This window comes from Orbicella franksi, chromosome 6 (assembly GCF_964199315.1).
Source record: "Orbicella franksi chromosome 6, jaOrbFran1.1, whole genome shotgun sequence".
Taxonomy (NCBI): Eukaryota; Metazoa; Cnidaria; class Anthozoa; order Scleractinia; family Merulinidae; genus Orbicella; species Orbicella franksi.
Window position 1 is genome coordinate 17,183,162 of NC_138150.1, and position 13,204 is coordinate 17,196,365.

Sequence of the window (13,204 nt, forward strand, 5' to 3'; positions counted from 1 at the left end):
CTCCAGGTCTCATAAACAAAGAGGCTTAGAGGTTCATTTTTCTTACGTTGACCAGGAGCCAGACATTTTATACAGACAGTGTCAAGAAGAAAAAAAACTTTATTGAAGTTTTATTGAATTACCTGTTCCTTAATTACCAAAGATCATTATGTTTGCATAATAAGTTACACGTCTTGATTGACACTGTGCATAAGTTGGAGAACAGCTGAGTGAAAACAAAAATTACGATATCACCTAAACCATCTTGTGTGCTACTATACTGGACAACAAACCATCTTCTTGGTAAAGCTAAGGTAACTGACGCCCAAAATATGTACAGTGTACCAAAGACACAACATGGTATTGAGAAAATTATCCACTGTCCAAGAAAAAAGTTCTCATAATAATATTCTTCTTCTGCATTTGATGTGACAGTAAAAGGCAGTAGAATCCCATGGGGGGGGGGGGGGGGAACTCCCATATAAAAAAAGATTGGACTGCTCATCGGGTCCCTGAGAGGTACCAAGATCCTGTTTTGTGGGCGTGGCTTGAAAATATTTTCACCCTTAAGAGGTAGTTATTCTAAAACAAAACATTATCTCTTGTCATATTTTTTTGGTCTCCATACTACTGCAAAAGCTCCCGCTGTGGACCCTTTGAGGCTGAACACCCTAAGAGGTACCAAAACGGCTTTTTCAACCCCTAAAAGGTACAATGAGCACCACTGTCCTTTTTATACGGGGGTCCCCCCCCCCCTTGGGAATACAAGCTGAGTGAAAACAAAAATTAGGGTATTGTCCCAGTCTAAGCCATCTTGTATGCTAGCATACTGGGAACCACGCTATCTTCTTGCTAAAGCGGCTATGGTTACGACTAAAATAATTATGAACAGTGTACCAAAGACACAACATGGCATTGAGGAAATCATCCATTGTCCAATAAAGATGTTCTCATAATCATACTCCTCTGTCTTTGACTTACTGCTGCCTTTGACTTTTGTAGTAAGAATGATAAGGCATTTTATTTGATTTTTGACTACATGGCATGTGCATCTCTAAATGCCAGAGCTACTACAGCTTTTTGATGTCCACTGTATTCACAGATGACCTCCCCCTGCTCCAGATTCCAAAGGCGTGCCATGTTGTCAGATGACGCTGAAGCCAAGAAGAACAATGAAAAAGCTTTTCAATGACTGGTATAAGAAATAATCTCTGTGGCTTAAAATACTTAAATGCCCTGTTCAAACAGAAGCCACACTCATAGCTCAGATTTACGTGTACCAGTACTCAAGAACAAAACTGACAAGAAAATGCAAAAATTGTCAGGAAACAACAAATTGACAATTTCATTATCAAGGGAGACATGACATAATTCTCTAGTGTCTTTTTTAATTTCCAGGGGAAGAGCAAGGCAGGTTTTGGTTTAAAGTTTGACTGGCTGAAGGGTATTTTGGAAGCTTAAGGAAGCCAGATATATTTTAATTTTCATTTTATTGTCACTATCAGTATTCTTAAAGGTGTTAATCTCACCTTTACTATCACTTGAGTGATACTAGTATAGATCTCTTTTTCCCTGTGTTTCCAATCATTCCTTTCATTCTGATAACATCACAACATATTTTTAGCACCTGTGTATCATACCTGTGATAAGATACTGCGAGTCTTCTGAGAAGGCACAATCCCACACCCATCGTTGATTAGCTTCTTTCAGAGTCTTTTTAAGAGAGAAGTCAGCTGTCTGCCATATATTAACTGTTGTGTCTGCAGATGTTGTGGCTAAGAAGCTATATATTGATCAATGATAAAGAAAGAGATAATTTGACAATCCACTGAGTAGGTTAGTGTTAAAGTTAGTCTGCCAAACTGATTTACAAAATACCATGCTCAGGTCAAGGTTTTGGTTTCCAATTATGTTAATTAACCATTTGCACCAAAAACAAAAGCAAATGAATGTAATAAATATGACAAATGCACATGTACCATCAACCTTCACCGTCTAAGTACTCAGGAAAAAATGAAGAGGAAGAAGGCCTATTCAAGAGAGGCACTTAAATTTTATAACATTAAAGATGATTTTCAATTTTCTTGCTGTTTTTAATATACTGTGTATATTTTCAGTTTTGAGTTTAATTTTGAAGTTGTCTGTGTATGGTGTCTCAGAAGTTGTGGAAAGGGAAATTCTTATTATAAGTGATTGAGTCTTAAGATTCAACCTTGAATTAACATTAGGAATAGGAACTTCAGTTGATTAAAAGAACTATCAGCAGTAATTGGCACACATTAGCGCAGTGGACTCAGTGGGTTGGGTTCAAATGACCCACTTTTGGAGCCCTGTTGCTGATTTATGAATAATACTGTGTTGTGTTCTTGGGTCGAGTGTCACTCTCACAGGACCTCTCTCCGCCCATGAAGATAAATGGATACCAGAAACTAAATGCTAAGGGTTGTAAGGGGGTAACCTCACAATGGACTAGCGTCCCATCAAGGAGGAATAGAAATGCTCCAATTTACTTCATGCCTCTGATTTCAACTGGAGATAAGCACCAGAACCAGCCTGATGGATGACATAAATGCAGATGTAATAAAAAGTACTCACCATGAGTCTGGACTAAAAAGGCATTTAAGGGCTGCTCTTTTATGTGCCCTAGGAATTTTTGTCCTGGGGTGTAGCATAGTTGGATCATCTTTGGTACCACCAGTTAAGCTCCATACATAACAGTTACCCTTCAATTATTGGAAAAAAATGCAAAATATTAATTTAACAAATTAAAGCAATGTTATACTGAATAGAGGGGAGAAGTACGTCAGGTTTTTTTAAATTTTGAGCTTCTCGTTTTCATTTATAATTATTATAATTCATCAAGTTAAAACAAAGGAAGTTATAATCACAATGGAGGTTTTGGAAGTCTGATATTAATTAGCATAGATTGTTATGATCTCATTTCTCTGTTTATCAATTTTAGTTTTGATTCAGAAAATGTAACTAGCAAACACTTGAATGAGTGTAAATACTCTGTAAATATTGTTTTTCTCATTATCCTTATCGTTATCATTATCGTTATCGTTATCGTTATCATTATTATTATTATTATTATTATTGTTATTATAGTGTTTCCTCACATTTCTAGACAACTCACATTTTGTCAAAAAATACTGTGCTATACATCAACTCTCAGGTTTCTGGCAATGTCCTGAAACATCTTCAGAACATCTTCAGAATATCACATTATATATCATTTGAAGACAGATCTGTCTAGACACAATGCTTAATTAGATTGCAGTGTGTTTAAAAGGCACACAGCAATCTAACATAAAATTACCTGATTATTGACAGCTGCCATGTAGGATGCTTCTCTGTCAATACTAATGGACAGGATTGAAGCATCTGATTCTGGAATCTATACAGAAAAGAAAAAAAAGAAAAAGAAGTTGCAATATTCACGAAATAAAGTAGAAAATGTGGATTTTTAATTACATGTATTGTTACCAGATAGAGGAAGAGGAAGAAGGAATGGATTGTGCTGTGGGCAGAGGGTAAATAAAATATAGAGAACAGAGAGGAAGAGAGAACAAGGGAGGGAGGAAGGTACATCCATATGAACACAGATTACTTGTGACTTGACACTCCTACAAACAAAGGACATAATGTCATAAAATGGTTATAATCCAGGTGAAACCACAGGTGAAGTAAGTGGTTTCACAGCAAGGCTTTGACATTCTATGATATCATTTCTGTGGTCTATATAAGTATGAGTGTATGTCAGTAATGGCTAAAAACCTCTTTGATCTTAGATGAATTACATGTTGGTATGTCTACATCAAAGTTTCAACTATTCTTACCAACTGTTCATTGTGATCTGTCTTCAGATCCCACATATGTATTGCACCACTCTGATCACCAACAATGAGCTCACCCTAAAACAACGTGATAATATTTTAAGAGTTAACCATCATTTAATTTGCCTACAAACACACCTACAAGTTACTGTATTTTAACTGTGTTACGGTACACAATTTTACACAAACAGGGCAACCCTTAAGTAGCATTTAGCATTTAGCAACTTATATTTTGCACACACTGATACTACCAATAAACAAAATTCGTGTTTACAGGTTCAGTACTCAGGTGTATATAAATTATTGGCACCGCGAATGGTTTGGGTAGAAATGACCATTTTCATTAACTTCCAAATCGCAAACAAAACTATGCCTTGATCATGCACTAGAAGTTTAATTGACAGCTTTAAATTCAAGTTGTTTGTTTACCTGATTAGGATGGAGGCAAACACAGTTTACAGGTGCATTAACTTGGAAAACTCTTTGACACTGTAAATTATGGGACCTGTAATCAAAAATAAAAATGTCCCACATTTTCATTCCACAAAAGCAAGGTAAGGAGTAAAAGGTAGGAATGCCTATGGCTGGAAACTGAGCCTAGCATCCCCCTCCCCCGGTTCGCTTTCCCCTCCCCCAACATAAATAACCAAAATATTATATTATAATATTAAAATATTATAAACCTTACTGAAATGTAATTAGTTTGAACCCTCACATTCCTTTTTCTCGCAAAGAATTTATTAACAACAGTATGAGTGGATATGAGTCTCTATTTTACTGAGTTTGGAAGCAGCAAGGTCATTACTCACAGAGCCTGCTTAAATAGTAATTTTGGATGCACATATATCTTGATAAAGGTCAAATCACAGAGGGACATACAGTACCGTAAGTCCCATATTCTGGCTGAGCAGTCCTCGCCACCAGTGAACATCCATTTACCATCCTCGTGAAATCCAACAGCAGTCACATTTTTTGACACACCGTCATAATTCACAACCTTACAAAAAGAACCAAAAGGTGAAGTTATTGGGTATTTCTTTCTTAAACTGACAGTTACAGGATACAACTTAGCAAAGCTAAGAATTCAATGAAAGTGTTTTTCAGTCCTACAGATCAGGAGCAAGACATCAGTACCCGGAGTACAAAGACTTTCTACACGTTACTTTTGGTCAAAATGGTGCTAAAATTATGACCACCAAGTAACTAATTTTGCTTATACAAATATGTGCCTAAATGAAGAACACTACCTAAAGATGACAATATGAAAATGAATTGTTAAATGAGAAAAAAATGTAATTTACTGGATTTCTGTGACATTTCCAAGACAAAAGAAAGGGAAGATTATGAACTTGTTCCAATTTTCAACCTATACCTCGCTCATACATAACTCTTGATAAAAAAGTGCCTGTAATAGTCACAAAGCATTTTGTCTAAATAATATTTTTTCCACAAACTGGATGATAACTTTTAACTTTCCATGGGATAAATGTGAAAATAATTTTTTTTGGACTTTTCAAAGTCATTTTCAAGATTGTGCCCTTTCGGAATTTTTATTCTTCTATGATAGTTAGGAAGTTGATTATCGTAAAATAGACTGATGGAAATACCATAAGTATAAATAAAGTCATTGTTCAAATTGTATTGTACCATTCTCATTACGGGATGAGGAGTATTGCTATCCCCTACCCCCAAGGGATGCTACTCCATCACCGATTGTCCCCCTCCCCCAGCATATATATTTTTGTGGTGTTGCCCTAGCCTGATAATTCGCTATTATTGATTCATATTTGTAAGTGGAGAAAAGCACTGTGGGAGTTAAGTGTCGTACTCAAGACCACGGTACATGTACAGTGACTCATGCCAGTGGAATCACAGACCCTCAAACTAAAAAAAGTTAATTAAATTATATTGCTAATAAAAGTACTGTAAACATGAGACTTACCGGACTTGGATTATTTGAATTGATGTCATACATACGTATATGTTGATATCCTGAATCAAGAGCCAAAAGTAAACGAAACCATTATTAAACAGTATGCAGTTTAAGAATAATAAAATTTGTCACTGGCAGCAACAAAGTGCAATAGGTCATTTTGTACATTCAAATTAATGAAAATTGATGTATGGTTTATGATAAAAGTCCTAAGAGTATCAATTGACATGTTCAATTCAAATATCAAAATCAAATCAATAATGACCAATGAGCGATTTACAGATTGTGGAAATTATGTTAATAATGTTACTAACAATAATGTAAAACTAATACCGTTACAAGCCATATCAAATACAGGTAACGTTTAGGTGTCTGAGGGGGTAGTACTACAGATGGCCTTCCAAGTGACTGTTTTCAAGTTGCAATTTGAGAGCTGAATCCTGATTTCAACTCTCATGCATTCAGTCATTGTGTCATTTTTTGGAGAGTAAGAAGGTCAACACACCCCCACCCCTCTCCCCCAAGTTGGAAGATGCCTGTAGGCATATGTTATTAACCGACACTGCAGGCCACTAAAGCTAGGGGCAGTACTGAATAGATATCTAACCCTAATCATGCTTTAAAAATCAAATCCCAGTATTAATAATTATTTTCCTCACTAAAGTGTTCAACAAGTCATGTTATTCATACATTAATCTTGACATAAATGTTTAGCAGGGGTGTCTTTAAGGACTGTAACCCACAACACCTGTTACAGCTGAGTATGACTGATGAACCCTTGATGTTACAGGTGAACTTGTTCATTGTTTGGACAGATATAAATAACTCAAAAAGCAACACGTTTGTTACAAGTGTGAAGATCAGGGGAACACATGACTCAAAACTTTAGTGACAACCCTGATAAGTATTGAGTCATTTTGCAATTTAATAGATTTGAGTCCTTCCTGAGAATAAATGGCACTGGACTAATTACCTGCAGCTGCCAATAACTGCCTGTCTGGAGTAATCTGCATGGCATTGACTTGCTATGACAGCAGTTAAGGAATGTAACTAGCAAATATAATCAAAAGAACAACAAGACAATAGAATAACATATCATTCCAGCAAATATTCGTGCCCGACCATGGAAGGATTTTTTTTGCCAGAACCCACCCACCCCTCTGTAAATTTCAGTTTAGTTAAAAACTTTCCTTTACAGTCAGTATGAATTTTAGCTTTTGATACCTTCAAAAAATACCCCTTAGAGTCAGGGCTAAGAAAAAAACTAAGCAGGCTCATTAAAAAACTCAGTCAGCTTTTCTGGCCTGTATTCCTTCAAAATTATATATATGTACGCAAGTGAACATATTTTGAAGAAAGCTGTTGAAGAAATTCAAATTACAGACTGAAGAACTGTAAGAGAAGACACAATGGCATTTATTACATAAACACCAATGAAATACCAGGCAAGCTTTCTTGCAAAAACATGACATCTTCACAAGTAAAAATAGTATTTTATTTTCATATGAGAAAAGAACACCGTTGCTAAGGTAACATAATAAATCACACCTTTCGCAGCAGAATTTTAATGGTTTGTTATTTCATTGGTGTTGATATAATAATAGAACATTACATGGCTGCTTGGAGATACAAAATTTCTCTTTTCATGTTGAAAAATATTTCACTTGTTCACTGAGCTGACCAAGTAAATATTTTTCAACACTCGAACAGAAATTTTGTATCCCCACACGGCCATGTAATATCCTTTATTTATTTCAATTTTAAATTAATTGACCGTGCTAATATGAAATTTAGAAGCGGGAGGGGGGTGGGCACTAGTGAGAATGACTTTTTCTTTCACAACAACATGATATGTTGTTGTTTGCTTTTCTCGCGTTTCTTCCCTGTTTGAAGCAAATAACGTACAATCATAGTTCCAAAGAAAAAATCTTGCCCATGAATAGCAAGGTTACTAGGAGTTCCTGTGCATACGTTACCAGTGTGTCGGAGTAACGACTCAAGAATATGGCTGACACATGTCAATGATAGTTGCCACTGGACAGAGGCAGAGCTGGGTCAGAACAAAACGTTAAAAGTCGGAACCAAGCATAATTTAAAAATTATCACAGAAATCACCAAAAAACAAACAGCTCCCTTTTTGACCCATCTTTCAGTAATAAGAGAGGAAATATTCATTATTTACAAAGTAAACAACACAATTAACACCTCGCATTTGTAAAAGATACAGAATCAGGATGCTGGACTGTGCGGTGACATATTCCGCTGTGTGCTTGCCAAAACTTAATGGCATGATCATAGCCTGCTGTAGCCAGGATAACTGGTTCACTTGAACCATCTGCGTCAGTCATCTTGCAGTTATCATTTGGGGATATTTACGTCGTGGAGTAAAATTCTCAGAACTGGCTTTATTTGTGACCCTTCGCTCGTCTTTTCTTCTACTTCAGTTCATACTACATGAAGGAACTATTTGTTTTCAACTAAACCGCTGTCCTTTTACTGCGCTACTTGTTAAAATATTTTCTCAAGGGTAGGGAAGGTAACAGTAACTAAAATCACAAATCAGCATTGCGAAAATGTTCAACTTTACTGGCTAATCTTGAAGACAGGTAGTTCTTTCTTTCTTCTTTCAAGCTATAAAATTCAACATGAATCTTCCGCTTCGGTGAGTATATAAAACATGCCCAAGAAAATTAAATGCAACATCTTACCCTCCCCTCCTTAATATTTCTCATTGATGTGACGCCTGGCACATTTTTGTTATGAGGGAGATGCTGGCGCCATTGATGTCCAAGCTTGATGGGGATTCCCGGACTTACAGGCTATATTAACTCAATCGGAACTCTTTGGACGTCGATCGATCTTCAAAACACAAAACTTGTCATAGACGGATCATGTCTATCTCACTACCTTTATGTAAACAACGGCTTCGACTGCAGATGTGGCGGTCAGTACGATGAATTCTATCACGTTGTGCTTTCGTTTTTCGATGCCCTGATTTCTAACGGTGTAGAATCTTATGTGATCTTCGATGGGGCGCACCATCCAAGCGATAAAAAGATGGAAACGCTCAAGGCAAGAGCTCTGGAGAGGATCAAGACTTCTAAAGCGTTGTCAAACTCTGCAGACGATAGGCTCTTTCTACGTCCGCTCTTGTCAAAGCTTGTTTTTCTACAGGCACTGAGGAATCGCGGCGTAAAATTTGCGGTCTGTGATAGGTAGGGAATGACAAAATCAATGATGATTTCCAGAGATAAGCATAAAAAATAGTCGTAGGAAAAGTCCACTTTGGAAAGCCTTTCACAAGGGTCGAGATGGACAGAACTGGAGATAGGCGGACTCCCCACGGGGTTTATTGTTCCGGGAAAGCCAACAGCTAAAATAATCATCAAAAATAGTGATTAGAATAGAAAAAAAGTTCTAGCTCGCTAACAGTAACTATGGCAGTCTTTCACATAAACCTTTAAGGGATTTTATCAACAGAGACTCAGAGAGATGAAACACTGAAGTTCAATGTACGGAGTGAAAAGGGGAATATAATGACTTGGGATCGTCTACGGAATGGTGTCTAGGGGAAGTCATAGAACCGTGGAGTGTCAAGCTAGAGAGGGTGACATATCATCAACAGGTCCGGATTCAAAGAGATTTGTACCTACTTTTCTCTACTCGATTCCGACAAATTAACCTGGGAACTTCAAAGTGTCACGTTTTGTTGTAGTCGTTGATTGGGAAGTTACAAGTGAGTATTTTTTGACCAATTGACATAAAACTTTCTTTTCTCTAACCATGGAACTTATGAAGATCACCAGAATGGAGTAGCCTTTTTCATGTAAGTGTTTCAGTAAAGTGAAGTGAAGTGGTCTTGAGAAATGAGAGAGAATGTTACTTATTTTTGGGATGTGTTTACAATACTAACTGCCCTTTGTTATAATTTTTATCCTAACCTGGAGAATCTTTACACTAAAGTCGACTTTTGGAAGTCAATGTTACACAGAATTTGGGTTCACATGTTATCTTCGACTTGTTTTTTTTATCTCATCAGTGAAGCCGACACGGAAATTGCCTCCCTTGCTCGTGCCTGGAACTGTCCCGTGCTGAGCAGTGATAGTGACTTCTTCATCTTTGATATCAAAGCAGGTTACATCCCTCTTACTTTCCTCAACTGGAACTCTGATCATTTGACAGCCAGTGTTTTCTATCGGAAAAAAATGGCATCGCACTTTCGAATTCGCCCGGAATTGATTCCTCTGTTAGCTTCTTTAGCAGGGAACGATTACGTGAGTTCTGATACATTAGCTGCGTTCAATCTCGCACTAAATCGCGTTCAGACTTCGGGCGGTTTTGGGAGAAGAGGAGCAAGATTTGCAACCATCGCTAACATGCTCTCCGAACTACCTGACTCAAGCACAGAAGAGGAGGCGTTAAAATACGCCCTACAAACGGTACCGTCGCCAGGGAGCAGAGATCAACTTAGACAAGCTGTTGAGCATTCTCTTCAGGAATACACGATCACGGAATCGATTTTATTGCGCTATTTCCAGGATGGCGTGATCAGTAGTTCCCTAAGAACCCAAAACGGCCACGAAATCAACGAGTGGCTTTTGCGCAGGTTCCGCGATGGATACTTTGCCTCTACATGTATGAGTGGCTTAACGGTGGGCAAATTCTTGCTGGGAACTTTGGTCGAGAATTGTCGGGAAATATCGGCAAATCGCTGTTCTCTGTGGCTGAGGCGGTTTGTGTATGGGATTTTGAACGATGCTGCTACTCACGGAGCGGAGGGTAATTTAACAATGGTCCAAGAATGGGACAGAGAGGGTTTGACGGTCAAGCCGTCAAATGTGGTACCTTACCAAGAGGGCGTGGTCCCCAGTGTGAGCCTCATCCCATACCTTGATACCGAAGAACGTTTGACGTTTCTATTTTTTGCGCTCGACGTGGACACAACGCACATCAAGTACTTGCCGGATGAGTTCAAATTAATTGTAGGGTCACTTCGTTTACTCCTCACTAACGCTCAGCCAATGTTAGAGATGAACCACCTCGTCGCTTTACTCTGCTGTTTCGTTAACTTACAAGAAGATTCGGTTGAACAGAAAGAAACCCCTACAAATAGAAAACGTTTTTCTCAGCCGTTTGATCTGCGAGCGGCACAAAGTTTTGCTCAGTGGCAGTGTGTGTTGAGAGATGCCATTCACCTGAATGTAACTTTGCTTGAGCCCGTACCTACACCCTACATTCACAAGACTTTCAATGGAAAACTGGCGCATAGTTTGCGAAAAGGATTGGATCAAGGTATAAAGACTTACAACGAACTTTTATGTTCATATTTATGCTCTTGTCACTAGAAATTCCATTAATATTTTATCGCGAACGCGCAAGATTTTCTAGTTGCGCCTGACCTGGTTTTCGTTACGCTAGGAGCCCTTCGTGCCTCTTTGTCACGTAAGAGGGCCCAACTTAGGTTTGGCGGTATGCGAGCTGAGAGTAAAAATGAAGAGGGGTACGGGATGACAAGGCTTTTAATGGCGGGATGCGAGATAAAAATATTTCGGTGGGAACGGGATTTGCTCATATTGGCAGACGGGATGCGGGATGAAAAACAGAAAATCACACGTTTCGCGGAGAACTGTGACTCTAACCAGGCGGGATGAAGATAAATATTCTGACTGGCGTGGGATGGGGGGATTGAGCCAAAAATAGTGACGGGATGCGGGATAAAATAGCCTATGGTGGCCCCTCATGTAAGGGCATTTAAATCACGGCCACTTTTCACTTCATGCAACCTAATTTAAGTTTTTATTATTTTTCTTTTCAATGCAAGAGTAAATTTAAGTACCAGTCTTTCTTTCTTTCGTCCCTTGTTTTTCTTCAGGTCGTACACCAGAGCAGCTGATTCCTTCTTTCGGACTGTTTCGCTTGTTCCACAGACTTAAAATCGCGGTAACCAGCGACCTGTTAGAAAAGATGGCGACGAACGAGAGACACGATGGCAAAAAGATTATTAAGGAGAAATCCCGGTCAACAGTCGGGACATCAAATGCGGCATTATCCTCGGACGAAACCTTGGAAAATCGTTTTTCACTTTTGTGTGACATTGGAGAACAACAAAGCTAAGCCAATGAAACGTAACTTACCGGAGATCTAACCCGAGATCAAGTTAATAATACCAGTTATCGCCCAACATAGTTATCACTATGGACTTGTCGCCAAATAAAAGGACGAATTCTACTGGCGATGTGCGGATCATGTGACGTACTTCCAAAGACTCGAGGTATTTGTTTCTTTTGGACTGATTGGCGATCGAAAACTGTTCGAAACTTCTACGAGAATTTAACAGCATGTAGAATTGTACCTGTTTTCCTGTCTGAAATTGCCAAACGACGAAAGTCTTCTTTTTTTCTTTTTTATAGACAAAGTTTAGTTTTTTTAGTTTTAGTCACACAACATAAAGTTTTAACAAACCTACTTTTTGAGCCTCCATTGAAAGGTGACGTAATAGCGTTCGCAATGTACAAGGAGGTTGGTCCAAAGGATTGTGGTTAAATTTTTCACTTTGTGTTTCTTTTACATATACAATTCTTATCCGATGAAAAAGTAAAAGATACTATAATGATCTTAGCAATAAACACCTTTGTTTACAAAACCTTGTCTTCTTTTTGTTTTAAGGGCTCGTTAAAATTGAGCGTCCTTCTTCGAATTCTTCGAGCGATTTTTGCTTGAATTTTAAGATTTAATCCCAAAACCAGTCAAGCTTTCCTCGTAAGGTAACATTTCAGAGACGGCAAGGTTAAAAAAATGACAATACAGACCACTGTACTTCAGTGTAAGTTGTCGTCAAATGAAAACAAAAAACAAACGAACAGAGAAACAAACCAAATTTTTACATTTATTTCAAGGCTAATACGACTGGACCATCACTCGACAAATTTTGAAAAAGTCTAAGATTAACAACAAAATTAACGTGGCTGAGAACTATAAATCGAACCTCTTCTAATAGCCACCTCTCAACAGCGACCACATATTTTCATCCCAAATATTTTCATCCCAGTTGAGAGATTCAGTTTGCCGCTTCTTCCGGACGAACCGCCACTTGGGGCAGGGAGCGAAGAAGGACGGCTGTTTTCGCAGGCCATGTTTTAATTTCCCAACAATGGCCACCTCCCCACAATTGCCAGAGAAGTTAGACTGCAAATTTAAGACTGTGACCTCCACTGGAAACACAAAAAAGCTTAAAATATCGCGTGCTTAACACGCCTGACTAACTTCATATTATAATTTAATTGTAGGCATAAAGTTGCTTGCGTAGGCGATTTTGTCTCGGTTTCGTGCAACTGAGTCATTTGAGAGATGGGCGTTCGAGGACTTACCAGTTACATTAACTCAATCGGGAGTCTTTGGACACAAACTGAGCTTCGAAATACAAAGCTTGTCATTGATGGACCTGGCGTATGTAACT

At 38.2% G+C, this 13,204-nt stretch overlaps 2 protein-coding genes across 2 annotated transcripts; one reads left to right on the forward strand and one right to left on the reverse strand.

Annotated features, from left to right (window-relative positions):
- Positions 1-81: 81 nt before the first annotated feature.
- Positions 82-8,104, reverse strand: LOC145490953 (target of rapamycin complex subunit lst8-like). Its single transcript, XM_081470071.1, has 10 exons — positions 7,974-8,104; positions 6,722-6,773; positions 5,758-5,807; positions 4,700-4,812; positions 4,245-4,320; positions 3,819-3,893; positions 3,299-3,376; positions 2,575-2,702; positions 1,620-1,762; positions 82-1,133 (listed from the first exon to the last, which is right to left on the reverse strand). Exons 1-10 carry the CDS (start codon positions 8,094-8,096, stop codon positions 1,015-1,017), a joined length of 957 nt encoding a protein of 318 aa, XP_081326197.1. The 5' UTR covers positions 8,097-8,104; the 3' UTR covers positions 82-1,014.
- Positions 8,105-8,543: 439 nt separating this feature from the next.
- On the forward strand, positions 8,544-13,090 carry LOC145490952 (single-strand DNA endonuclease ASTE1-like). The gene is made up of 3 exons (XM_081470070.1): positions 8,544-8,963; positions 9,788-11,040; positions 11,621-13,090. The coding sequence occupies exons 1-3, from the start codon at positions 8,545-8,547 to the stop codon at positions 11,860-11,862; spliced, it is 1,914 nt and encodes a 637-aa protein (XP_081326196.1). The 5' UTR covers position 8,544; the 3' UTR covers positions 11,863-13,090.
- The last annotated feature ends 114 nt before the right edge of the window (positions 13,091-13,204 follow it).

Bases quoted from the DNA above. Each gene is read 5' to 3' on its own strand.
- LOC145490952 (XM_081470070.1), top strand. From the start codon at position 8,545: ATGGGGATTCCCGGACTTACAGGCTATATTAACTCAATCGGAACTCTT. The intron at 8,964-9,787 runs GTAGGGAATGAC...TTATCTCATCAG, and splicing joins AAATTTGCGGTCTGTGATAG to TGAAGCCGACACGGAAATTG. The intron at 11,041-11,620 runs GTATAAAGACTT...GTTTTTCTTCAG, and splicing joins GCGAAAAGGATTGGATCAAG to GTCGTACACCAGAGCAGCTG.
- LOC145490953 (XM_081470071.1), bottom strand. From the start codon at position 8,096: ATGACTGACGCAGATGGTTCAAGTGAACCAGTTATCCTGGCTACAGCA. The intron at 6,774-7,973 runs GTATCTTTTACA...CTGCTGTCATAG, and splicing joins CAGTCCAGCATCCTGATTCT to CAAGTCAATGCCATGCAGAT. The intron at 3,894-4,244 runs GTAAACAAACAA...ACGTTGTTTTAG, and splicing joins TTTGCCTCCATCCTAATCAG to GGTGAGCTCATTGTTGGTGA.